This window comes from Nyctibius grandis, chromosome 4, assembly GCF_013368605.1.
Source record: "Nyctibius grandis isolate bNycGra1 chromosome 4, bNycGra1.pri, whole genome shotgun sequence".
In the NCBI taxonomy this organism is placed as follows: Eukaryota; Metazoa; Chordata; class Aves; order Nyctibiiformes; family Nyctibiidae; genus Nyctibius; species Nyctibius grandis.
The window spans coordinates 85,187,144-85,213,248 of NC_090661.1; the positions used below are offsets into that span (position 1 = coordinate 85,187,144).

General features: G+C 35.8%; 1 protein-coding gene across 2 annotated transcripts in view; it reads right to left on the minus strand.

Moving 5' to 3' along the window:
- Window positions 1-26,105, minus strand: part of ERCC6 (ERCC excision repair 6, chromatin remodeling factor) — a 51,733-nt gene that overhangs the window by 11,084 nt on the left and 14,544 nt on the right. For both annotated transcript variants that reach the window (XM_068398983.1, XM_068398982.1), the window contains 7 exons: window positions 20,926-21,051; window positions 16,944-17,102; window positions 11,357-11,492; window positions 4,303-4,473; window positions 3,676-3,852; window positions 2,226-2,342; window positions 684-779 (listed from right to left, as the gene is read on the minus strand). In XM_068398983.1, coding sequence (XP_068255084.1) covers window positions 684-779; window positions 2,226-2,342; window positions 3,676-3,852; window positions 4,303-4,473; window positions 11,357-11,492; window positions 16,944-17,102; window positions 20,926-21,051 — 982 coding nt within the window. The remainder of the gene's footprint in view (window positions 1-683; window positions 780-2,225; window positions 2,343-3,675; window positions 3,853-4,302; window positions 4,474-11,356; window positions 11,493-16,943; window positions 17,103-20,925; window positions 21,052-26,105) is intronic.

Below are 26,105 nucleotides of genomic sequence, written 5' to 3' on the forward strand. Positions count from 1 at the left end.
TAGATCTGTATCCTGCAGCTAAAATAGGAGCAAAAAACATCCACTGCATGCATACAGAAGTCAAACGTACCAGGTGTGTGCAATGTAGGAGTAACAGGAACAGCAGACTTTTTACAGAGGCAACAGCAGGCATTTGAAACTATTTCAATTACTGCTGCCATCCTGGTCACAGCAATTTCAACACTTACGTTGTGAGGATGGAGGCAAAAGATGTTGAAGTGACTAGTAAGACAATAACAAGGATGCTTGCTATTTGCTCTGCTATATGTTAAGACTCCATGAAATCATCAACTGTTGCATCACAAAGTTATCATACCTGAACTGTACTCTCAGGACAAATTACTCTTTTCCTTTGCTTCACTAGCAATTGGTTAAAAGCATGCTTACAGTTACCTACAGCAGGTCATCCAACAAGCCATAATCTGTTCCCAAGATCACAAACATACTGCAAAACCCATTCCATTCCTACTTTTACCTGGTCACGCCACTATATAGGGATCATTAACTCTACATATTCCATGGAACATTTCTGAGAAAAAAAAAAGCAGACATCCACAAAAGCAGAACCGAGATCGGTGCGTTTGCTTTCCTTTCTGCTCAGAATCCAGCTAGAAGAATGTGAAGGTCAGTCCATGACTTTATCCATCAAACTCTACCTGTCATTAACCTTAATTTATGCCAACCTGCATGTCTCCGTTGAGAATCTCATAAACTTCTTTAGAGTTGATGAAATTTTGGTAGACTTGACGCTGCTCATCTGTCAAACGGCAAAAGAGGACCTACCAAAACAAACAAACCGCTCAAGCCTAATCTGTAAACTCCAAATAGAGTAAATTTTAAAATTTTACAACGTGCTACAATGAAGCTTCACATATGTCTGACATACTGAAATACTAAGTTAAAAGATACTGTACAGAAATAATTAGAAATAAAAAAACTTATAATTTTTAGAGAGTGAACATAATCATTAAGATGGGTTTCATGAGTTTTTCTGTGCCCTTTCCCAGTTGTTATTTTTTCCCCTCAAATTGTTTTCGATGTCAAAGTGCTCCAATTTTGCAGTTTTAATAAGGTAACTGTGCAATGTTAGCATTGTCTCAAAGCTACATTTATAGGAAATACTTTCCATTGTGTGTCTGTTATGTCCCCTACAACTTGCAAATTCTTAGTACCTCATGGGAAAACTAGGTTATCACACGTAATCTGTTCTGTCATTAGCCTTTGAGTGTGAGCATATAATGATTTCTCAGATGTCTGATGGGCTAAAATGGATCAAAATCACTTCCTCACATCCTGCAAGGCACCCAACGTTATGCCATAAGTCAAACTTATGCAGTGCCCTGTGACTGACAAGAACGAAAATCAAATTTGTTTAATCTGTTTATGATTGCATTCTTTAGAGTAAATAGCCCAGACTCTTTGAAGTATATAGAAATTCAAAATTTGATTAAAAAAAACAATCATTAGACTGCACAGCAGAAATTGAGTATGGCCTACTCATTTATTATGCACCTTTTGGCACTGTCTTACAAAAACTAGCATGTCTACTTCTCTTTTAGAGGGAGAAGACAAGAAGGAAAAGAGTGAGGAGAGGACAAGAAAGCACTGGAACATGAGTGGCAGAAGAATCTAATAATTACTACAAGAGAGTATTTGTAGGAATTTCAGTTGTTTAAATAGTCCTTTCAAGCTCCTCTACTTTGAATCAGAATGTTTCCTAAAAAATATCCTACCTCTTTGTAGAGCAAAGAAGTTTTAGATCAAAAGGCTAATATTTTGGAAATTTATTAGAATGTACATGCCCAGCTAGCTTGCAGTATGAACAACTGCCATCAAGTATTTCTCTACTATTTGCTGACCAAATTAACCTTTTTACAGCAGGAAACAATGTTCAAGTGTCCAAGAGATGCACCACAGGAAACACCCCACAGACAACTCATTGGTGCGCACCTGTGACCTAGGAAGACAGTATTAATCAGACCTGACTGCACTTCATATATCCTTTGTTTTTTAGATGACAGTGTACTTGTATAGACCCTGCAAGACTACGACCATTTAATACTCAGAAAACAGGTGAAAAGAACATGCAACTTGAAAGCTCTACAGCTTATCTTTAGTTAAAACAGCATTTCATCTGCTGTTTAGCAGATTATTTCCAAATGTCCATGAAAGATTGGATTTTGGGGAGGGAGAAGGCTCAGATCTAATAGTAAAGATAAGCAAACCTGTTCATTTTTATCTGGAAGTGAAAGGCTCATTTTTACGTCAGCCTTCATTCTTCGCAGCAAGTAGGGGTTTATGGTGTCCCGTAACACACAGGCACATTTATATGCAGTTTTTACCTAAAGAAGGAAGAAAAAGCAAAAGTTGTATTTTGGTTCTTGCTATTAATTTTAGCAACAATAACTAGTAATAGGAAAATCCTAATAAAATGAGATGGTTTATGATTTACGTGGATCTATAGTTACATATTGAACATGACATGAATTGAAATAAAATTCATGTTAGCAACAATAGCATTGAATAAGTAAGTCTTCCTCCAGTACCACTAATTTATCTTTCCTCATGTAGTGGAATTTAAAAGAGACCAGAAATGAGAGATTTGTTTTAGAAACCAATCTAAGAAGTGAGTATAAACTTGCACAGAACCAAAATCCACATGAAAAACTGCTAATACGTATACTGAAGATCAAAAAAGAAGCCTGCAGCAATGGTGGTTACTAGACAATAAGTGAAGATTAGTGTCCGCTTGAGACTATTAAAAAAAAAAAAAAAAAATCGGTACAAGAAAATCCCCCTGATCACAGAAATGAAAGGTCACTCTGGCCTCAAATGGAGCATATGGTTCTATAATGGCTAATGGATGTGTGAGATGGGTATTAACTGTACATAATGGCTAAAAATACCTTCATTTCTCTTAAAGCAAAACAAAGAATATAATAAATTATTGATATGTAAAAACGAAATTGGCTGTCCAATTTAGTAAATTACTAAGCTGTAGACAAGGGAAGTACTTAAACTCAAAAGGAAAATAAAACTTTAGAAATGTATGTGTGCAAAACTTTACAAAGAATATTTAAAAGGATACAAGTTTATTAGCACTTATACAAAACTTTATCTATCAAGCTCATTTGAAAAATGTTTAAGAAGTCATAAATACTGAGAAACACAACTACAAAGATTAATAGACATACTTATTCAAAATAATATTCCAAATTTTTACTTTCAAAATCAAATAGTTTATCTACATTCAGGCTTCCAATACCAATTTTAGCTTTTTTAAAAATGAAAACAGTTTAAGTTTGGATTTAAGATTCTTCTATTGCATAATTTGCCAAAGTTTGATATCAAACAGCAAAGTTCTCATATTTTGATATATTTAAATAGATCAGTCACCTCCCATCCCAACTTGCTCATCTTTATATCAAAGAATACATCTAATGATTTAAACTTTAGGGCTTTTGACAAGAAAACTTCATGTATAAGCTATACCCCTGTATAAATTAAATGGTCTCATTTAGTTGAAGTTCTTTCCACATATGTAGCAGTAAAACACACATGCAACTCTCTTTTGGGTTAGTGTCTAGAACATACAGCATGAGGTACATTTAAAAGTCAGTTTTGGAACAACATAACAGTTTCCTTCAAGCGAAGTGATATTTTTGATGCATTTACCTGGACAGGAGAGGCACTGGAATATCCTCCCATTGTTATTGGAACAGAAAATTGTTCCATGAACACAGGTAGTGTTCCCAGTTTCCCTGGGAATACAAAGTCAAAGAGGGACCAGAGCTCCTTGAGGCTATTTTGCATAGGGGAGCCAGACAAGATGATTCGATGGGGTGTGCGGAACTATTAACAAAAAACACAAAAGAAAGTTATTTTCATGGTTCATGGTGTAGCCTGCCTCCTGCCTCAGAGGATATTCAATTTCACCATCAATAAATTCTTATTATAAAATATGTGGCCCCATATTCCTGAAATAAACAGCTTTCTGCAATATATTGTCCATAAACTGTTAGAAGAAAATGAACACTAGCAATGTGACATTTATCCCTAATGGTAAATTACTACACAATTTAACTTCTGATTTTTTTTTTTCTCTACCATACTTCTGTAAATTTACTGATGCAAAGTCATTAAAAATGTTAAGTAAATTAAATAGTCAAATATAGACCATTGTGATTTATGCTTTTATTCTTTATTAATGGTAAACCATGTATTTTTAGGATAAAGTAATACAGGCTATTAGTTTTTGGACACTCCCCCCAGCCCTTAAAATCTTTATTTTTTATAAAGTACCTGCTTGCATGCAAGTGTGACTGCGGCATTTGGATTTCGGATTTTGTGACCCTCATCCAGAATCACATAATGCCAGTCATAGCTGTGGATGTTATCCTGCATCAGTCTAATGTATGAATAAGAAGTAATTAAAATTCCATGGCATGAAGCAATTTCACGAATTAGTTTCACCTAAAAGTAAAAGGTGCACATCGTCAGTGACAGTGAGACAGAAAACTAAGACCTACTCAACTACAGGTTTGCTGCCCAAAGTATGTACAAAAAGTTTTTAAAAAGCAGATATATAATTTACTTTGCAAAGAAAATAAGTATAGGCAAGACTTCGATTATATGATTCTTAGCTCATCTGTAAGAGAATGAAGCACTTGAATACTGTGGTATAACAGATCAGAATTTGATCTGAAGCCTGGTCAGAAGGAAGCAGTGGGTTTTTTTTGGGTTTTCTATGTGGTGTTTTTTTTTTGTTTGTTTTTTTGTTTTTTAAAGGAAAAAATCTGAAAAAATAAACATTAAATTCGATAAAGTAACTGGTTTCTTCAAGTTCTCCTATATCCACCTCACAAACCCAGCTTTGTGTACTGCATGCAAGATCTTGAACGTTGGAGGAAAATTAAACAAGTGAAAAACTGAAGAACAATCACAAAAATCCATCTGGTTAATCCTAAATTCTGTCCAACCTTTCTAATTAATAGGATTAATATATTTGTTATTAATCTTCAAATTTTGTGCTTCTCTTGTAAGCTATGTCCTTTCCCTAAATTTTTACTAGCCTTTGTAGCTGTAAATTATGTAGGGCAGGGACAGTCTGTATCACCTTCCACAGCATTCACAGTATTCAAGACTCATCTTTCTTGCATATATCCTCCACATACAATTCTAGAAGACTTAAACAGAAGATGGTGGGCTGGGAGGCGATTCTCGATGAAACAAACATACTCAGCATAAAAGAACAAAAAGTAGAACCACCATAAAATTTGCTAAAGGAAAGACAAAACCCTTATTACTAGAAGTGCCTTTAAGAACAAAAAAAAAAACCAACCACAAAACCAACAAAAACAAAAGTCTTGAAGACTCAGATGGCGTTAAACGTCCATGATCTCTTAATTTCTTAAGAAAAATTTCTAAAAAAATTTCTTCCTCAAAGACATAACCCAAGACTCAAAAAGCAATTCTGCATTGAACTGTTCAAGAATTTCTACTTTCTGATAAAAAGTAGACAAAACCATGACACATCACTTAATGTTGCCATCGTGATTCTCAAGAGAATATACAATCTTTAGAACAATTTGTATTACAGACAAAGCAGAATTTCTAGGCAGGTGTGGACATCCAGAGGTAATTCTACCTGGTACATTGCCCACAATCTGCAACTGTGTCCCAGAGTCTCAGCCATGGCCTATCATAGAATATCGTAGACATCTTTACCCAAACACTTAAGAGAAATCATCTCCTGCGATTTCAAATTAAAAGCTTGTAAAATATGTAACCTCTCCTAGTTTTTCCAATTAATAGGGTATGTCTGCAATTAGCCTGACTTACAGAATGCTACACTGTTGTCATTAAAAGATGTTTTGTGAAAGTGCTGCTGTTATTATAGAGGCTCAAGAGACCAATCCCTCCTAGAGGGCAAACAGTGGACTAGTAGAAAACAACAGCCATAAATCACGCTGTCAGGTAGCAGAGAGAACAGAAGTGAAACACAGGCACATGAAGGCCATTCACTGTAAACACACCACAGCAGAATCCTAGTCAGGATTTACTGAACCTGTAATTAATTAAAGTTTCCTTCAAGCTAAATTTTTAATAAACAAGGATTTGTGCTGACAATGAAGAAACACAACACTACAATTTTATCAACTCACACTACAACACATTAACTCTCATTTTACTGCATTGGGTACTTTCTCAGAGGTTGCCTTCACTTTAGTTACAGCTCTTGGAATAATTTTAAATATTTTAAAATAAGATAACAGATTTAATATTGGATACACACAGTTTTGAGGCTGTGGCATTTCAGAATTTATGCTATTTCGTCATGTACTCTTTAATTCACAACTCCTGTTTGGATAGATTCAGGCATGTTTAAGTTTTTTTTTTTTTCCCCTCAGGAGATACACTTCAATGAAATATTTCAGGGCTTGCACCATTAAAGTAAAAAAAAAAAACAAAATCAACCCACAGCTTAAGAGAGACAAATTCTACTAATGCCAAAAGATTAAACAGCAGTTATCTACCTTTGAAATTCTGAACTCTAGCCTTTAAAAGATGCTAATGAATAGAGGAACATGAGAGCAGATGGAGCAATTCTGATCTTGTAGTTCTGTCCAGCACAGTATTTCAGGCCTTCGCAATTCAAGGACAGTATTTTCTCCTAACTTAGGGTGATAAGTTGGTTGTGTCACCTTGTCTTCACTGGGACACACGCAATGTACAAAGACTGGAAGATTTTTGGCAAGCACTGTTTCTTAAGGCTAAAACATTTATGATTTATTTTAAGGACACATCTCTAAACAAATGTTTTTTTCCAGTTGGTACCTCGCTGTAGCCGCAAGTTTCTTTCTGAAGCTACAAAAACAGAACAATTTTTTTGACTGATGCGTACAGAAATAAGGTTTATCTTTTTTAACATAGTCTTTTAGAAAAATATTTATGAGGACTTGAAATCTTCTATAATATTATGTATTAAAAATGGTAATTTTCTTAAACAGAAATGTATATGCTAAGACTGAACTTAAAGAACGAGACCAGTGATAACTACAAAATTCTCTAAACACTCAGTTACCTTTAAGGCTAGTGTGAACTTACAGAGATAGTATCTAGTCACTTACACAACCATATATCACTTGTGAATCAAAAATGCATTCTTTAGCAGGCTTATCACTATCTCATAACCAACCATTAAGCCCAGAGATCCATAAATTCAACCTATAAACCTCTTTATTATTTCCCTGCCCCCAACAAAATAATCTAAATGGCACCATGAAGAGGCTTCAAAAGAACACATTACAATGTTTAATAATGTAGAAGTTGCAATAAAAAGAGCTAAAGCACTTATTACATATTTAACAAGAATGTTACTTCTTGTGGTATGACACTAAGTTTATCTGAGTTTGGTCCTTAACTCAGAAACAGAGTCTTTGGCTAAAGTAGAAGTTCCATGAGCAGTCATGCCAGTAACTGTAACCTCTGCAGCTTAGTTTTTTTACATGTAGATTGCATACTCTACTGTGAGGCTAGAAGGTCTAAAATCTTCAGTGTGCAAAGTCATCTTCAAATAGATAGTTCCACAGGTGCAAGCACCATGAACTGACAATTACCTTCTAGGGCTACATTATGTGTCCAGCATTTGACCAGAATAAGGGAATGTAAAGTTACGGCTTTACAAATGGTACATGATTACCACCAGAAAGAATTGTTAGGCTCAGTGATACCTGCTCTAAAGATCAAGAAACTGAAACTTCAGCCTTGATCTTAAAAAAATACAGCCTCCCTCCATATGCAGTATGTTAAACCAAGATAAGCAAAGTTCATGTTGCCTCGTATATTCTACGATTTACAAATGCTTATGTGCCATCAGAAGTTTTGAAATAACAGGACAATCTCTTTGTACAGAAGGCTTTTTTTCCCCTTACACTTCCAGAGCTTTCTTCCCCTTATTCTTCTGTTCTATACCATAAATAAAACAGTATTTATGATACACCACATTAGATTTACTTCTTTATTTTCTTTCATCCTTAGAGGTCTCAGAGCACTTGATATTTACAAGTCACTTTAACCTACATCAGATTTGAGAGTAAACCACAGTAGGAGGTTAATAGCATAAGACAGCACCACAGGACATAGTTAGCCACAAATGCTGTACCTTGTTCAAACTGAAAGCTGACTTCACAGGGGAAGACTACTACTTAAATCTGGTTCTTCCTACTGCTTCCAACTTAAGCACATTTATCATCATAGAAGAACCAAATGATCTTCTGGGATCACTAATAATAATAATAATAATAATAATAATAAAGCAAGTTTTACATTTCATCCAAATACCTTAAACTAGCTCTAAAGTCTTGGAAACCTGTGCAACTTGTTATTGTGTCTTCCTTCCACCATCTAAAATACCAATCTGCCTTTCCTTGTGGATAGCTGAAGGCCTTTAAACTATTAGTCATATTTCAAGGGGTGAAACTGGAACTTTACATTTCTCTCCCTTACTGCCAAAATTGTCTGCCATTGCTATTTTAGCAAAAGAATGAAGTAGTCTCTCTTTTGAAGCACCACATATGCTACAAACCTACACAAATACTATAGCAGTAGAGACACCTAAGCAGGAAGTCTCAACAACTCATCTGAAACAGGCTGACCAGATTTGCAGCCAATCTGGTGCTCACAACTCAGGCTGTTATTTCATACTATTATTGTGGAAAATCCTAAAGGTGCTAACAAAGAAAACCAAAACAGACTGGGATGAGAGGATATGCCAATCGGTGAGCCTTTCACTTACCACGCTGGTCAGAAGTCCTTTGTAACACTAAAGAAGTGTCACTAACTGAAAAGATGTGCAAGGTATTGCCTAGTATCAATTTATGATAAAACAATCAGAACAGATGTCTTCCCCACTCTTCTCTGTCAACCAAATACTTCTGTGGGCAAGTCTAAAGAACTGGGACATAGGATCTTGCGTTGATGCTTGGGTACCTTAGAAGGTGCAACAGAAAATACCTATTCATAAAAGCATATAATTTTACCAGTGCTGAAAGATTTCGTATTTGTCAATATTTCAGGATTCCTGACAATATTATGGTAATAACTATGTAGATCCTTCTCAGCTAAAAGATCAACTTAAGTTTTATCAAATGAAACTTCAGCTGTTGACTCTTTCTGCTAAGAAATACTGCCTTGCCTTATGGGACACCTGTCATTGCTTAACTCTTTTCCTCCAAAATTCTCCTTCATTAGTTCTATGATTAATCTTTCTCTGTTCCTTAGAAATCATTTGTCCTTCTTTCATAGGCCTGTACAGAAGGAGCTGCAATATTGTTTTACCACAAACAAGCTGCTGGCCAACTACTACAGGAAAATGCATTCCTCAAAATCCATTAAGATCTTCACTGTCTGATGTCCAGTTAATTTGGGCTACAATTATGTTCTTCTACGGTCCAGACCGTTATAACCTCTGTCAGCCCAGAGGCTGAAGTGACCCTTCTCACTCCAAAGCAGGTAACAACATTCACTTCCCCAATCCTATCTCCTTGCAAGTTAGCTGTCCAGCACAAAACTCTTACTTCGTGATAAACCATGATATACTAACAGAACAGGCGAGTCCTGGAATTGTCAGTTTAATTCCAAACAGGTCTGTGCAACATTGAGATAACAGGTGCACAGCAACTTGGCTTTTGGCCATGTAAAATTAATCTCAATAAAACAACAAATGTATGTGCTTACACAGTCTAAACACAATTTTCTTATTTATGTCTTAAACTTATTTAAGTTTATGCCTTATGACAGAGCATAAGGGCAGAATGGTCCCTGGATGAGTATTATGAAGTTAATATATGCAAAAGCAGACTCCTGTAATGCCATAGGTTATCAGAAGATGGAATTGTCATGAGATCAGATCAGCACTAACGTATTCATAGAAAGAATGTATATTGACAAGAAATCTAGGCAGGAGTATCACCTGACCAGTATTTTATGTGATATATTTTCAGTGTACAAGTGTTATTTATGCTAATGAATTACTAGTAAACTTTTCTTGCAGGTATTTACTTTAGTCATAAGCTTGCTCTTCTCTGATTAAGAGACATTTAGGAAAAAAATGTGCATGAGGTGAAGACCACAACAGCAGTGACACTTGTTTAAAGCATACTGTTGCAGCTCTCAGAAGATGAGGCATTAGGGCAGAATTAGAGAACTCAACCTATCCAAAGTGACCATATGGTATCCAAATTCCTTGATTTTAAGTTGTTGAGTAGGCATTTATGGGAGCACAACAGAAGGTGAAGTCCTAAAAACCTGACTGTTCCTGCAGATGGAAAAATTTGAGCCAGTCTGTCAAATGCATTAATTAACAAATATCCCCAAATAAGCACACATGATTTAACTTAGGAAGACATGTGAGCATGTTATTGAGGTCAACAGACTTTTAGAGCTTGAAAACATACCAAGTTAATTGAACAACAGGAAGCTATTAGCACATTAGAGCATGCTATTCCTTTTTTGCCATGTACTGTAACTGCATCAATTACCTCAGAATACGTTTAATCAAGAGCAATTAAGCACCATATCATTTTAATGTTATTACAAGAAATTCAATAAATATTTAAAGAGAAATTTAAAAATGCTTTGCTGAATCCTGAAAATCCATTTAAGCATCTGAAATATGAGGCCAAGGGAAAACAAAACTCTAAGTTTTCCTTGTTTTGTTCCTGCAAGGTACCAAGGATTGAAGCTTCAGACAAGTCAGGCTTGTCAACTTAAGAAATGGAATAAGAACACATATATTAAGAGACTGGCCAAGAAAATTAAAAGACAGAAAAGGCACTGCCTGAAAAAAAGAAAACGAACAAAGTAACACTGTGATTAAAGAAAATGAGACTACGCGGTATCAACTGACATACTGACCAACTGAAGAGAAATTGCCTGTGCAAGCAAAACATTAACTATTAGATCAATGACATACTGATGCACAAAAGTGCAAGGAAAGAATTCATCAGTACTAGAAGCATATATCTGGTGCACAAGCAGCCTAGTTGTGAACTTCTAGCGTGGACTATAGTACAAGCAAAGCTCAAGCAAGAAACCTGTTACTGTGTTTAATTTGTTCAGGCAATGCTAGTCTATATCACAATATAAATGTACTCTCTGTCATCCCCTTTTTGTCCAGTTTCCTAACAAATCTATACAAGACAGTGAACTTTTTGTTATTTTGAAACAGAGAAAGAGCACAAGCTTGCACAGAAATTTTCAGGAACAGGGTATATTTTTTTTTTTGGCTAGCACAAAGGAAAAAAAAAAAAAAAAGAGAAGCTTCTGGAATTACAAAATGGATATCAACCATTACCTTTTTGTCAGTATAAGAACCAGTTTCATGAAGAACAGCAACTCTAAATGGAGGCCACCAAGTGTGGAATTCTTTTACCCACTGATGCATGACCGTAGCTGGACAAACAATCACTGTTGGACCCAATCCTTGGTACCTAAAATAAATTATTCAAGAAAAAAAAAACGTTTAACATGAAATAAATGCTCTATATTAAATGGCTCATTAAAATACACACATATTAAAATGATACACTTTATAGTTCAAGTGGCATATGAGAGCTATGGAAATTAATTGGCACTTTGTTTTTCTGGAATTCTGGTTTTTAAAGGAAGATGAAAGGGGTACTGCTGTAAGAACCTATCCACTGAACAGTTAATGGATGCATCTATCAAGATAAACACAGAAACAGAAAAGCTCCAAACAATAAGGCATGAGGGAACTTCCTCCTGTGGTAATACAAATCAGGTTTGGGTGACTGCTGTTTCTATAACAGAAAAGAAATCATTAACAAACAACTATTTTGTTACTTCTGTTAAAAGGAATGTGTAGCTAGAGGCTCACAAATGGACTTACACACAGGTGTTCCGCTTTGTGTTGGTAATATACTGTACTATTATCACCGTAATTTACAGATAAGACAAGGACTCTAAAGCAGCAGAATATATTATCCATGGAAGTTGAGGTCTGAGCTGGGCTTAAACTGTCTCATAAGTTTCTTATTCATAATCATATGATTGTTCCTGAGAATTACTGAGGATGTCTGAAACAAAGTCTTTCTGTATATTAAGTTTAGAGCTACTCTTAAGGTTAAGAAGAGAAAAATCTCTCACACAACTGCCAAATAAGAAATATTACCATCACAAACAAATACCAACAATCATATAGGAAATATACTAAGTAGTTGTTGCTAGTAGTTATTTTTGAAATATATTTGCTCTTTAAAAAAAAAAACAGAACAAAATGACTTTGCAAACAAAGGCAACAGCTAGAGTTATCAGGTACTGATCTGTGTCTGGTTGACTACGTACTATTCAAGTGGTAATAAACAAACAATTCAAAATATCACAGTATACATTCAAGTTCACATGTATACAGCAACAAAGAAGGATTTCCCAGCCACCAGCAATACCCTGCTTTAAAAAAAAACCATTAATGCCTTCACTGAAACTGCTGACATTAAGAAATAATATTCTTTATTAAAAGCTTATACATATGCAGAATGACAACCTGGATGCTGCTTATCTCTTTCATTATGAAAAAATATTATAATAACCTTACATAGTCTAATTAAAAAACTCCCAGCAATCCAAGGGGAAGTTAGAAGTTGGAGATGCAAAAAATAGCTTCAACTATGCTACAAATCCAAATAACCACTCTTAAGAATATCAGTAACAAAAAAGTCAACTTTCCCAGAATGTATTAGTTTCTCATTCTTCATGGGTAGTAACAAATTACCTCTTTTTATTCCCCTGGTCTGTATCAACAAGCTCGCATGCTGGGTTTATCCATTTTTTTTTCCCCTCAGCTTACACAAAGAGTTCACACTTCCTTTCATCAATTTTCAGAAAATCCACTCCCCCTCCACTCAGTTCTGTGAAACCTCTTCTGTGCCTAGTCTAGCTCTAACCACTTTCCAATAGCCAACATTTTATTCTTCTTTTGAGAGCTTTTATTTATTTAAAAAGAGTCATCTAACTTCTTCCAGTCTGTGCTATTTCACAAAACTAAACAAACCACACACTTCTGCTTGCTACACTTAGGAGGCACACTTCATTCTCCTAATCACTGCAACAGATTTGCTCTGCTGCCCATCTAATTTATATTTGTTTTCCTTGAACAAAAGTGAAACTAACAACATTCCAAACTGAAGTCTTACTGGTGCCTTATACCAGGATACTAATACTGCCCTGTTCCTACCCCAAATATAGTGTCATGATGTAGTCTGTCCCTTTTTCACAGTTGCATTGTATTAATAGCTTATGGTCAGTATCATATATGGTCAATATACCCAAATATCTTTCTTCTTCTGTTACTTCTAGTTTATAAAACCCAAATTCACAGCAACTATCTTTTATTAGTTCTTATTTAATTGGATGTGATTAGAATTGCAAATAAGATCTATTCCTGCAACTTACTACCAAGAAAAAGGAAGTTGTAGTCATACTATATTTATAATCTTTAAGTACTCAAAAAATTAGCAGAGGAGAACACGTTGCATTGTAACCAACTCTATTGGCAAGTACTGGCAAATCATGATTACAAAATGAAACTGAAATGACAACTAAGTCATAGTGAAAATAAAACAACAGGGCAGTAAGAGCAATACAAATTTTCTGGGGCAATGGGTTTTTATTTATGTAAGCACCACGGAAATTAATCTCTCTGCCACTCGTAGTAGAGATTGAGCCTTAATGTTTAATGTGTATGATTATATCTCAATATCTTGAAGAGCACATATGAGTAAATAATCAGTGTATAAACTTTACAGCACAGTTTCTCGTCTGATCTCTCAAATAAATGAAGCAAAGTCTGTAGTGAAAGGTAACATCTTTGTTAAACAAAATAATGTATTTGGAAAGAAGCAAACTTGTGGATGCCCAAGCCATTCAACAGGTTTCAACAACAGATTTCAACCTAGATACAGGCTAGAGATGGGTTTCTTGAAGTTTGCTGCTGCTTTGTTTTCTCTTGTGAAGGGGCCATTGGTCTGAAAACTGTTGCTTGTTCCAGCTATCTTGGCTTGTGTCCTGGTTTGGCCTAAAACAAACCAATTTTCCTTTCAGTGATTTTTACTTTCAGCTAAGCTTCTTCTGAGTAACTGCACTTTCTGAAACTAACTGCATGTTTTGCAGACAGTGTCTGATTCTAGGACTGATAACGCTCGAAGTTTATAGTTATCACTGAGGCACCTGTAGGGACGTTATGCAGAAAGGCTCTTGCTGTACTTATTCCTAGAGAAACCAAGGTCACTGCTAAATTCCTCACTAACTACGAGTGAAGAGCCACAGGAGGGTCGTACCTCCAGGGAGGAGCGGACAGGGCAGGTGACCCAAAATTGACCAATGAAGGTATTCTATCCCATACATGTCATTGTCAGTATAAAGCGGGGGGGATCATGAGGGTCTCACCCCCTTCTGCTATGGCCGGTGTCCAAAGAGGACTGTCTGTTTTCCTGCTGCCCCCATCCCGATCTGTGCATCCCTGAATCCAGTTCCTGTCCGTCACTGGGCCCAGCCTGGGCCTTCCCGAAGCCTGCCCTGCAGTGCCGGGGGTGACATGACCGACATCAGGGGAGCTCGATCTTGGTTTTGTGTATATCGGTATATATTTAATTATTTCCATTATTATTATACTCTTTTTCATTATTACAGTTCATTAAAACTGTTTTAACTTTCCAACCCATAAGTCTCTCTCCCCTTTTCTCTTTCCCTTCCCCTTCACGGAGCAGGGGGGGCAGTGTTAACAGAGAGCATTTGCCACTGGTTTAATAGCTGCCCCAGCCTTAAACCGTGACAGCTTGTCTAACAAAAGACCTTTCCCCCTCTACAAATCTTGCTTCCCTTCTATCCTTACACCACTATAGCTGCAACACTTCTACTGATACCTCACATGACATTTGGCTTTCCCCAGTAGTATGCCTCAATAACTGTTAAAAGTGAGACATTTTAATTTTTGTAACAGTTATACTCCATGTAACAAGTAGTTCCTTCAGCTAGTCTTCAGGCTTCTTCAAAATCAGACAGCCATTGGAATCAGAAGCGGTTTACAAAAGGAGATTTCTACCCACCTTATTTTAAAGAATACTTTTGCAGAAAATTTCACTGATAGAAAATACAGCTGAATATTTTGAATACCAACAAAAGTGACCCTGTTGTCTTAATACTCAAGTGCCTCCGAACACTACAACCTTTGCAATTCTACAAAAGAATGACAACATTATCTCCATTTTACAGAAGGCCAACTGAGGCTGGGAAAGCCCACAGTGCCAGATTCATACAGTAGTACGCTAGCTCCATCTACACATCAAGGTAATGAGATACGAGCTAGGCTGGAAGACATTTAAACAGGCTGACAACACAACTCTGTCTGCTCTTAATGCCTGTTTCTCAGCCAGACTAACCAGAAGGTCTTCTGCTTACTAGACTACAGGGCTTTCAGCTAGAAGCTAGCTAGTCGGTGTTCCTGCCTTCCTAGTTCAGAGTGCAGATGGGGAAAATACTTGACTGTGCAAAGATCAAGTTGTTTAGATGCTCTGCCTTACAGCACACAAGCAAAATCAGAGTAAGTTTCACCAAAACATTAAACCTTGTTTCCTCCCATGGAATTACTATCATGATGGACTTAATGACATGCACCTGCCAGAAAATGAAACTGAACACATTCTCTTACATGCAGAAAGAACACTGCAATTTAGGTGTGCAATTATATTTTGGCGTTTTCAAAGTCTTACTGTAGTTTCACTGCAGTATCTTAGGTCTTAAGCTATCAGTGTGTAACAACGTCAAGAGATGTTCCTGAAGGATTTCCATCAACTCAGTCATCCTCCAACTGGGGCAGTGAATATACCTACACAAAATAACCTGTACAGTAGCATCCTTAAAGCAGGAAGCGTATCAAAGTAAATCAATTGGCCTGAGTGATGGAGGATAGAGTTTTTTATATAAAGGCTACAGTAGAAAGCAACTGGAGAAAAGATAGTAATATTTTCTCTTTAAAGCGTTGTTTTACAATTCATGTACATGCTGAACATAATTTAAATATGCCTCTAAAGTTAATTATTTTTGTTTAGTGTAATAATATGATATTTGCTTAATTGCATGTAGTGATTTACATCAGGTAAACAGGTCAACAGAACCAGAAAAATCAAGTATTATTCATGTGTGCATTTGTAAATCCAAGGATACCAACAAGTATCTTTTCTGGTAGTTTCACCTATGAAGAAGGAATTTTAAAGCATTGTTCAGTGACAAAAAAAGCATAAAAGATCTTGTAAGAAAGGCCAGTCACTCTAACATAGTTTTGAAAAGCAACAACAACAAAAAAAAATAGCAGATGGAAATTCCTCTGTATAAGTTACTGGTTTTACTATTACTACTATTTTTTTGGCATGGATAATTCCCTGCTGATCAGAAACTAACTTTTATTGCAAATCAGCCTGCTACTTCCTGTAAAGCGTTTATCTGGTGGCTTGCCAGAACAAATATTTTAATGTAAAATTTAATAAATGGAACAAAAGATATTACATCTAATTTAAAATTCTATATTGTGTAAACTGTTGATATTAACGTAATTGAGTTTGTAAACAATCCATTTGTGGAAGTCAACCTTAGACACTGTATTGACCCAAAATATCTAGTGCGGCTCATCTGCAAAATGAAGCATCAATGCCTGGAATTCATTAAAAGTGTTACATGTTTAATTTTTCCTGCCCTACAGCTCCATTGTCTCGTAAAATTTTTCCTTTGATGTCCCCCACTAAAAGAATTAAAGGAATATTGTAATTGAAATGTCATTAATAATTCACAGGACCCTCCTTCACCAGCAATACATCTGATGAAATATTAATTGAGCTCCACAGACTGACAGTCTGCAGAGAAGCACTTGCCTGTAATTTGAACCACGAGTCCTGATCTTGCTGTAGCTCAGACCTGCCAAGAAGGCAATTATCTGGATGGTCTTGCCCAATCCCATCTCATCTCCCAGAATTCCTCCTGCCTGCTGGCAGTGCAATTCCCAGAGCCACCTAACACCTGTCTGCTGGTACCTACAAAAAGGAAAGAGAAGATGGCAAATGTTTGATAATACAGATCGTAACAGAAAGTACCCATGAATTAATCATTTGGCAAGGTTCTTATACTAGTTACAGTAACACGCTGGATGTGTGTTTTACATGAGTGCTGTATTTACTAGGTCATACATTTTTGATGCACTCAGACATTACATGTGACTTTCATTCTTTATGCCACACAAACATTTCTAATTAAACTGATAGTCATGGTAATTAGAGGGTATTTTATTTCATGTATATTTTAAGTGTTAAGAGCAACTTGGTAAGCTACTGTAACAAAGCGTTGTCTTTCCAGAAAAGATGACATGTAAGGATTTAGTAAATTACATTATTGGGAACATATACCTTGAACTAAAGGAAAAGCTTGACTTGTAAGGGGTACAGACTTTATAGTCCACTGTGAAAACTGATCACATCTGCCAAAGTATGCTTTCTTTTTACATAAATTCAATTAATAACATTTAGTCTCTTTCAATGAAGAAAAAAGCCAACAAAGCAAAAAGTTTTGGAAGGCAAAACAAGAGAAACTATTCCAGTGAATGGGATGCAGCAGAGTGTTTCTATGGGAGAGTATCAAGGTAAGTTTCTACTCCCAGTCATTCACTGGAAATTGTATAAGCAACAATGTAAAATACCTTCCAATTAAAAGAAAGACTAGAAAGCAAGATTTACAACGGCAAGCTAAAAAGGTGGAGATAAGATGCTGGACTAAGAATCACTTTAGGACATGCTTTTTTATAATAATATGAAATAGTGAGAGCAGTAGGAATAACACACCATGTATGTGGGTTAAATTGAGAACCGGAAGAAATGAAGAAACAGTATATTTAAATAAAAATTACAATAAAAAAATTAAAATAGACATTTCAGCACTTCTGTGCCTTTTAACTTAGAGGAAGACCAAGGTTACTGATATAATTTTCTTGATGGCATGCACTCCTGGAGTGCAGAGCACAGCAAAAAGCAAAATACTTTTTTTTTTGTAAAATAGGGATTGTTCATTTTTGGGCATTGTCTTGTGTGCATTTCAAAATCCTGTTTCATTCTTTGAACAAATAATATTTAGGATTACTGACAGCTAATGACACTAGTGTCTACAAAGTACTATTAAAAATCAATTTATGATGAGTCCTGTATGGATTTAGAGAATGCTAAACAGAGACAAACAAACAGCTTGAGTAGTTAGAAAAAGATGATCAAAGAACAAATCTAATGGTTCAGACATGATACTATCTGCTAGTGTCTCAAATGCATTACACCAAGAAGCCCTCAAAAAACCCCTTTTATTAGAAATTAATTCACCTTAAAATGAAATCTAAAAGCAACTATGAAATGGCTTGCAGGATTAACTATAATTGGGTTAAGATGATACCATTACTACATTTTCTGAAAACAAAACATTTTCTGATGGAAACATTAAAGAATTGGAGAGAACCCTAATTCCAGTCAGAAGCTGCTCCCCCAGACTAACGTCCAGCAGACAATTCTCTTCTCTTCAGAAGACAATCATTCAAGATCTTCCTGATACTACTTTGCATTATTTCTTAGGATTACATCCAGTGCTTAAAAGCTAGCTGCATTTATAAGCGTCTTTCTCCCTCTCCGCCCTTCTAAGAAAGTTTCATACTAGAGAACTAAGTTTGTAAAAAATTCTGCTCCAAGGTTATCTAAAAACGGAAAAGATGCAGGTGCTTTCTTTGTATAATCATATAAACATGCAATAATTGCAACTATGCAAAAGTTAAAGTAAAAAAAAATCTCCCCCCAAGAATTTTTATGGTTATATGGAGAGATAACAAATTCTCTTTAATCTTATGCTTTCATTGCACCAATTTTTATGTTTTGCTTTTTACTCCAAAAATACTGTAGAAGTGAAATAAAAGTGTTGCCTCGTCTTCCAAAATAGTTACATTTGGACTGTATTTCACATGAGCAATCATGCTGTGATGCATCCCTCAGAATTCATCACAGTAGCTAGCAGAGTTTAGCTGTATTGTTGCTGAGACAAAATGGCATTTCAGAGATATCTGGGCAATCACACACACTGAACGCAAATAATGAAGAAACCTGGTTTCTTGTTTATACAGACAGCATTCTCTCAGGCTAAGTGCAGACAGTATAAGGCAATGTCTGTAAGTCAGTCTTGCTCATTATGCTTGGTTTTGTTCCACAGCAGCACCAGTGGTATTCTTGCTGAATGTTCCTCAAAGCAGACAAGTATATAGGGAAGAAGCAGATTGTCCACTTTAACAGGCTTACCAAAGAATGAACTTAAGGGTCTACTATTTCTAGTGTGACCTACCTTCTTTGGAATTCAATTCAACTATGCACTAAGATCACTTACAGTATACAGCTATACACCTCCTTGGGTCAATATACTTCCATGTTTTGTACTAAACTTGCTCAGAGCTCAAGGTTTAAGGTCTGTTGACTATGGGCCTTCCTACATTGGAGATTTCAGCACTTAAGGTACAAGTCAGACAAACCATTCAGCTCAATTGATCTTTCTAACCACTTAGGAAGTGTTGCCAACTGACTCATGCTTGCAGGGATACCCTTCATTAGTGAGGCTGATATCTCTAAGATTAATTTTTAGTTGTCTGCCTTATTTCAACTCCCTTTGGGTTGCTCAGACCACACATCCGTTCTCAGGATGATTACTTCTGCAGTACCTTCGCATAAACAACTGGAGACCACATATTGGCTGTGTATGGTCCTGGCAACCAAGTCATTAATTCAATTCCATTTCAGAGCTAGTGCTTTCCTTCTGAGGAACTGCAGGACAACAGTAATAATTTCTTTGAGGTTAAGACTAAGTGGTTATGTTGGAAGGGATAGCACGCATGCCTGTTATAAACCAGGGCTTTCTACTACACTGATCATAGGATTTCAGAGAGTTAGCTTTTGAAAGAGAAGATGTTTTTCCTGCTGTACAAAATGTTGCCAACAAAAATGAATTCAAGCCTATTATGCATGAAAGTTAAGAGAGAGATTATGGATGAAGTTAACTGGTCAGCTGCTAGCTTGTTTGGGCTGCCTTTTGTAAATAGCTTTTTGAGATGGACTTGAGAGTGTCACTGGGCACCATGGTCTCAAAAACCTGAAAAAGAAAGCAGTCAGGTCCAAATCTGTAATCCAGCATTAAATAAAGAATGAGTTGTAGACTGTTTTCCGTCTACTAAAGGAATTAAGAATGTACTCTCTATATTTTAAAATTTTACTGGGCAAAAAGCTCAAGACTATTTTATAATATGAAATATAAATAGTTACTTTGAGTAGACTTTGAGTAGTTATTTAACGAAAAAGTTGTCTGTATTTTTTGCTGGCAGAACATTTCACTCACTCCACCCAATCAGAGAAACACCTATATTTCTTGTTTTAATTTATCATAACTTGCCAAAATCTTGTTCTTCAAAGTAAAGTTATTCTACCACTCCACACCTGAACTAAAAGAAAGCACTTATCAATAAAAGAAAGCATTTCTAAAAATAGACAAGGAGAGCTTCTCAATTTGTAGTTTAGCTAATACGCATTCTCAATATTCACATCAGCCAGTTATCATCTGTATTTTCATGGAACTGCATTTTGGGCTTGTTATAAATTAGTTTCTTTGAGGTTTGATCCTGGAGCCTTTTTTAAAGAAATAATCCTACAGAAACAACTGAAGTAAAAGTCGAGGCATCATTCACTGAAGTAAAAGTTACAGCAAAGGGCATTCAGAAATCACTATGACTGTTACTACTAATATTATTAACAGCATACAGCAGCATAATATTAAAATAAAGTACACAATACATACTTAAAAAGCTTTTTGAAGAGAAATCCTGGTACTTTGAAACCCTCTTCAAATTCAGTGTCACTTTCTTCAGAAAGTTCCTCAGCTGTTTGACGTTCTTTGTCCTTCAAACGTTCTTTTTGCCACCTCCTAGAGTGATACAAGGAGTCAGGATTCAATTATCGTACAGAAAAGATACTATATGAAAACTGCACTGAATTTTCGATCAGGTAAAAACCCAAGAAAAATGCATTCTCCGATGTGATGATTTAAATAGTAACCCTTTGGAAGAGAGAATTATGCACGTAAATGCACAAAATATCTGACACATTAAAAGGTGCATGCACTCCTGACTATTTACTTATAAGCCTTCAGAGTTATATAGCTAGTTACAATTTTCTATAGACAAAAATACTGATACAATGGAATCAGCAGTTAACACCATTGAAAAAATGTGGCTACCTTAAATTCCTAAACCTCCATAAAAACCCCCACAAAAATATTAATAAAGCTTAGGTATTACAAAGCTATTTTATTAATTTAAGCAAATACTTAAATAATTTCCTTCACCTAGTGAAATGTGCAGCAGTGTATAATCTTATACAGAGGACTCAGTTGGAAACATCACCATCTTTGGGGTGACACGCTCTATATCTGTTACGCAGGCATTATTTAGAGAATGAGTTTTTTGAGGTTTTGAAATTACAGAGTGATTTGTGGTCTGCAGCCTAATCTTATTTGGACTTTAGGTAGGATAGAGAATTACCTTTCCATCCCATCGTTCCCCCAAAAGTACCAAAGGATCTCAACATCCAAGGAAATTACAGACTTGTGTTTTAGTGACCCAAAAACATCTACCTGCAACAGTAAAGTGTATGCTACTGCTAGTTGGTTATGTACTAACCAATCAACAGCACTTCACTGACAATTTCGGTTTTGCCCGAATTCTCCCATGAAATTACCATTCACTGCAGGCACACTGGATGTGGTGTATAAACTGACAAAACCCCTACAGAAATTGGAGAGCTATAGAACAGATGAAAAATATCCTTTTGTTACTGTTCTGGATACAGTGCAAAAGCAGCCATATTTCATCTCATACAAAGGCTGAAGCAGATCTGATAGTCTAGAAGTATCTGAAATATAAAACATGAAGACTAAAATTGTTCAGGTCCCAAAGAAATATAAATAGTAGTGATGGAATGAAAAGAAGCAAAATGGAAAATTCTGGCCAAAAAAAGTAAGATGCTGGAAAACTCATCTGTCCAGTGTTTTAACTCTACATTGAAGAAACCCTGGAGAATGCACTCTAGAACAGTCCTGCAGTAACTGGATGGAGGAGGACTTAACAGGATGCAACAGCTTTCCAGTACACCTCCAGTTTCTGAATGACAAACATTACAGGTGAGTGAATAGTCCGTTTCCCTCCTGGCAACATTTTACCATTTACGCATTACACAGCTTCTTGTTAGCTTAGGTTGCCTCTGTAGCAGCCAAAAAAAAAAGGCAGGAAAATGGATTAACAGAGTTCTAAAAAAAACCAAAACAAAATCCCCAACCCCCTTCCCCAAAACACTCCATATTTTGGGAAAATGGATTTCTGAACTATTTAAAAACGTGAGGAAACTCACCTTTTCCTCTCTATTTTTTAAAGTTATTTATCCTGATTTTTCTGTAAAGCTCTGCATTGCTTTCAAGCATTCCAAGATAAACTGCATCTAGAGGTTGACATGCAAACTGTATTTTATTTCCAGCCTTGCTATACACAATCCAGTGTGCTTTAAGCTTATGGGCTGAGTGCCTTATGTTTCCAAACCTACTAGCCCAATTTTACCCATGTCAGGAAAAAGAAGCATAATCATAAAAATTTCAGTTAATTTCTGACCCAAAGTTAACAATATCATCAGCTACAGAAACATAACTTAAACAGTTTCATTATCTTGATATATATCCTGACCTAACTAGCCAAAAGGAGAGAAATAGAAGTCACTGCAGTCAAACATCTGCTTGTAAGATGACAGCTACCATCCCTGACATTTTGCACTTCCAACCTGGCAAACAAAGCCAAAGACACTATAAAACATCTCAAGCATTCCTCCAAGTCTTTAAGACTTCAGCCATACTGCTATCTAGCTCAGTCATGTTAAGAGCAGACACAAATGACATAATCTCATGTACAGTAGCGCAACTCCTTCCAGGCTGATATGAGAAGTGCCTTCTCCACTAGAGAAAAATCCTCTCAGCTAAACCTGTTTAAAATCAAATTTGATTCGTGTTTTCTATCTTGAACACATCAGTGAATTAAAAAAAAAAAAGGCAATGAATGTTTACTGTTCCCCTTGTATTTTTTCACTACATAAGCAGTTCTGGGGGCAATGAAACGAATGATTCCTGTCTTCCTAAGGACATTACTCTGCATTCCCTGGTATGAATAAGGTGAAAACACTAAAAGAGACTCTTCTTGCTGTTAGATCATTCAAAATCATCTTCCACGGGATCTGTAAACTCATGATAAGACTTAAACTCAATCTGAGTTTTCTCCAGTGGCAGCATTAATAGCTTCTCTCTTACTTGGGAAGAATGGTCTTCCTGACCACTTACTTCAGTGAAATTTGTTGAAACTTCCACTTAAAGGTTTCTGCATCTCTGGCAAATTTGTTTTAAAAAAATGGGGCTAGGACCAAGAGAACAGGGAAGAAATTCAACACTTCATATACAAACAACACAGTCATATACCCTTTCTTATGAAAGCAAGCTAATTATCACAGGTTTCTAGATCAAATTTTGAGAAAATACTTACAGCCTGGCTTTATGGAACCAGTCACAAACTTGGAACTGTAATATTGTTTTATTAAGTGAAAACAAACACCACCATCTCCACATATACGCAAGTTACAATAACTGCCAAAAACTACTGCACTGAAAAACCAAGACAACACAACGTGTTTAGAGAGCCAGCTTCACTGGAATATATTTTGATCTCTTAAGTCAGGAAGTCTTCAGAAGCAAAATTCATTATGCAGAGAAAAAGCAGCATATGCAGGGGAAAAAAACCACGACACACAAAAAGATAGTCTTCAGTTTTGTGATTAAAAACTGACGAGTTGCTAATGTTTATTATCGGATTGTTCTTATTTCATTCTACGAAATCACGTATCCAGTTAAGTAGTAAAAAAAGAACTTACTAAAAATACATAAAGTGACAAAGTTTTCCCCACAGATACTTTTATATATCTATCCTAACACAGGAATGGAAATCTCTATCTTAGACTAGCAGTCTGTTAAATGTTTGATTTAGGAAAATAACATTCATGCTCAGGAGTGTAGCAAGCAGATATAATACATTCTAGAGGCACAGCATAAAAACACATTTATTTTTGCTCAGTACTACGATGTTGTGCTATCAGACACACATGGTCAATTCTTCTGAGTTCCAGAAAAAGATCAACGATTCAAATTGACCAATGCTGACAGTCATTGCCTCAGACTGTCATTACTGGAACTGAGACATGTCAGAACTTGATTATTTTATCTGACTGGGTTATGACAAGACCCAAACCAAGGAAGAAAACTCCTACTTACCACACTGAAAATCAAAACAATTGTAGATTACGAAGCTTCTGAAGTGACAGCTAGGTAAAGAATCCATATTAAACTCAAGCAGGGCAATAATTTGTACAAGAGTTTGCTTCTAATTCTATATTCCAATATGAATCGCCACTAGCCAACACTGGAGCTGCAGTCTCCCCTGGGAAGAAACAGATTGCCCTCTAGTGTACATTAGAAAAAGTGATCCAGAAACAACCCAGAAGAAACATTTCTGAGATTAGCTTGTACCTGGCCAGGAATTTAGGCAAGTCACCTTAATAAAACTACTATATTTTCTTCAAGAAGTGTGATCAATGTTGGGATTTCTCTTAAATTTTAGATACCTAGAAAATACATGTGTCTAGAACTTGAACTAATAAATCCCGTACTTAATTTTCCTAAAGAAAAGTATATTTTATACACACTATATCTGTTTGCTGAAGTGTATAATTACACAAGCTATAGTATTGAAGGCTCTGGTACTACATCTCTTCTGAAGGTCTGGAGGTTTTTTTACCCTTAATTACCAGTTTAAAGAAAAAGCAGCAATTTGTTGTTACCATCACCAACTTTCGAAGTTTGAAGAAGCTACTCAGTTTTTGAAAGGCTGTGAACTTGACATAAGACATTGTATTAAGATATTCTACACTAAAACTTCATTATTTTCTTTAAAAAAGTGTAAATATCCAAATGGCTGAAGCAATGGGAGGACAAACACTATTTGCTAGACCAGATCAATCAGTTGGTCAGTCTGGTCTCGTACCTTTCTCCAGAAGTCAAACTTTGGAGGGAGAAGTAGCAGTAGCTCGTACTTGACTTAACTACAGAGTAACATATTGACCATTTGGTCGATATATTCCTTATGCACCTCAGTTAAACATCATTAGTATGCCTAAACAATCAGAAAATACAAGTTCTACTATATCACCAAGGTCTCTTGAAAATAAAAGCATGACCTTTGAGAAATCTATTTTATGTTGTCCGTGGTCACTGACATAAATACAATTTTATCCCTGAAAGTGCAGTGTGAAAGCCATATATCATACAATTAAATCTTTCTTAATATAAGAACATATTCAGATACTAAGCCCATTTCCCACTTATTGCAATACCCTAGAAAGAAATTCTGCATCCAAAACAGTAATGAGCACAATTTTTTTTTTTTAAAAAAATAGTCAGGAACCAAGCTGAGTGTTTAATATAGTTTCCATTTGTGAAGCACAATATGTTTTCTATTTTAGACAGCTAAGAATCCCTAACAGATTATTCTCATTTGCTAAACTGAAGCATTCAGCATTACTTTTCTGATCTAACTTTTTATGGTCTATATGGGTGGATTTAATTGGTATGTCCTAACAGATGAAATACATGCGGTTAGTACCCCAAGTCTCCATAAGTAAATTAAGACTGATGTAGACAATTACACACTTGAGCTTAGAATGAAAGGTGTATTCAGCGAGTGAACCAAAATATATCTTCATTTGTGTCTTGGCTTTGTCATTTTTAAAGAGCAGTTAGGATGCTCTAAGAAAGTATTTTTCAGGAAAGGTAATATTTAATCCTTTTTTAAGTTATAACTCCAAAACATCAAAAAATTCAGTTACTTAGATACTTCA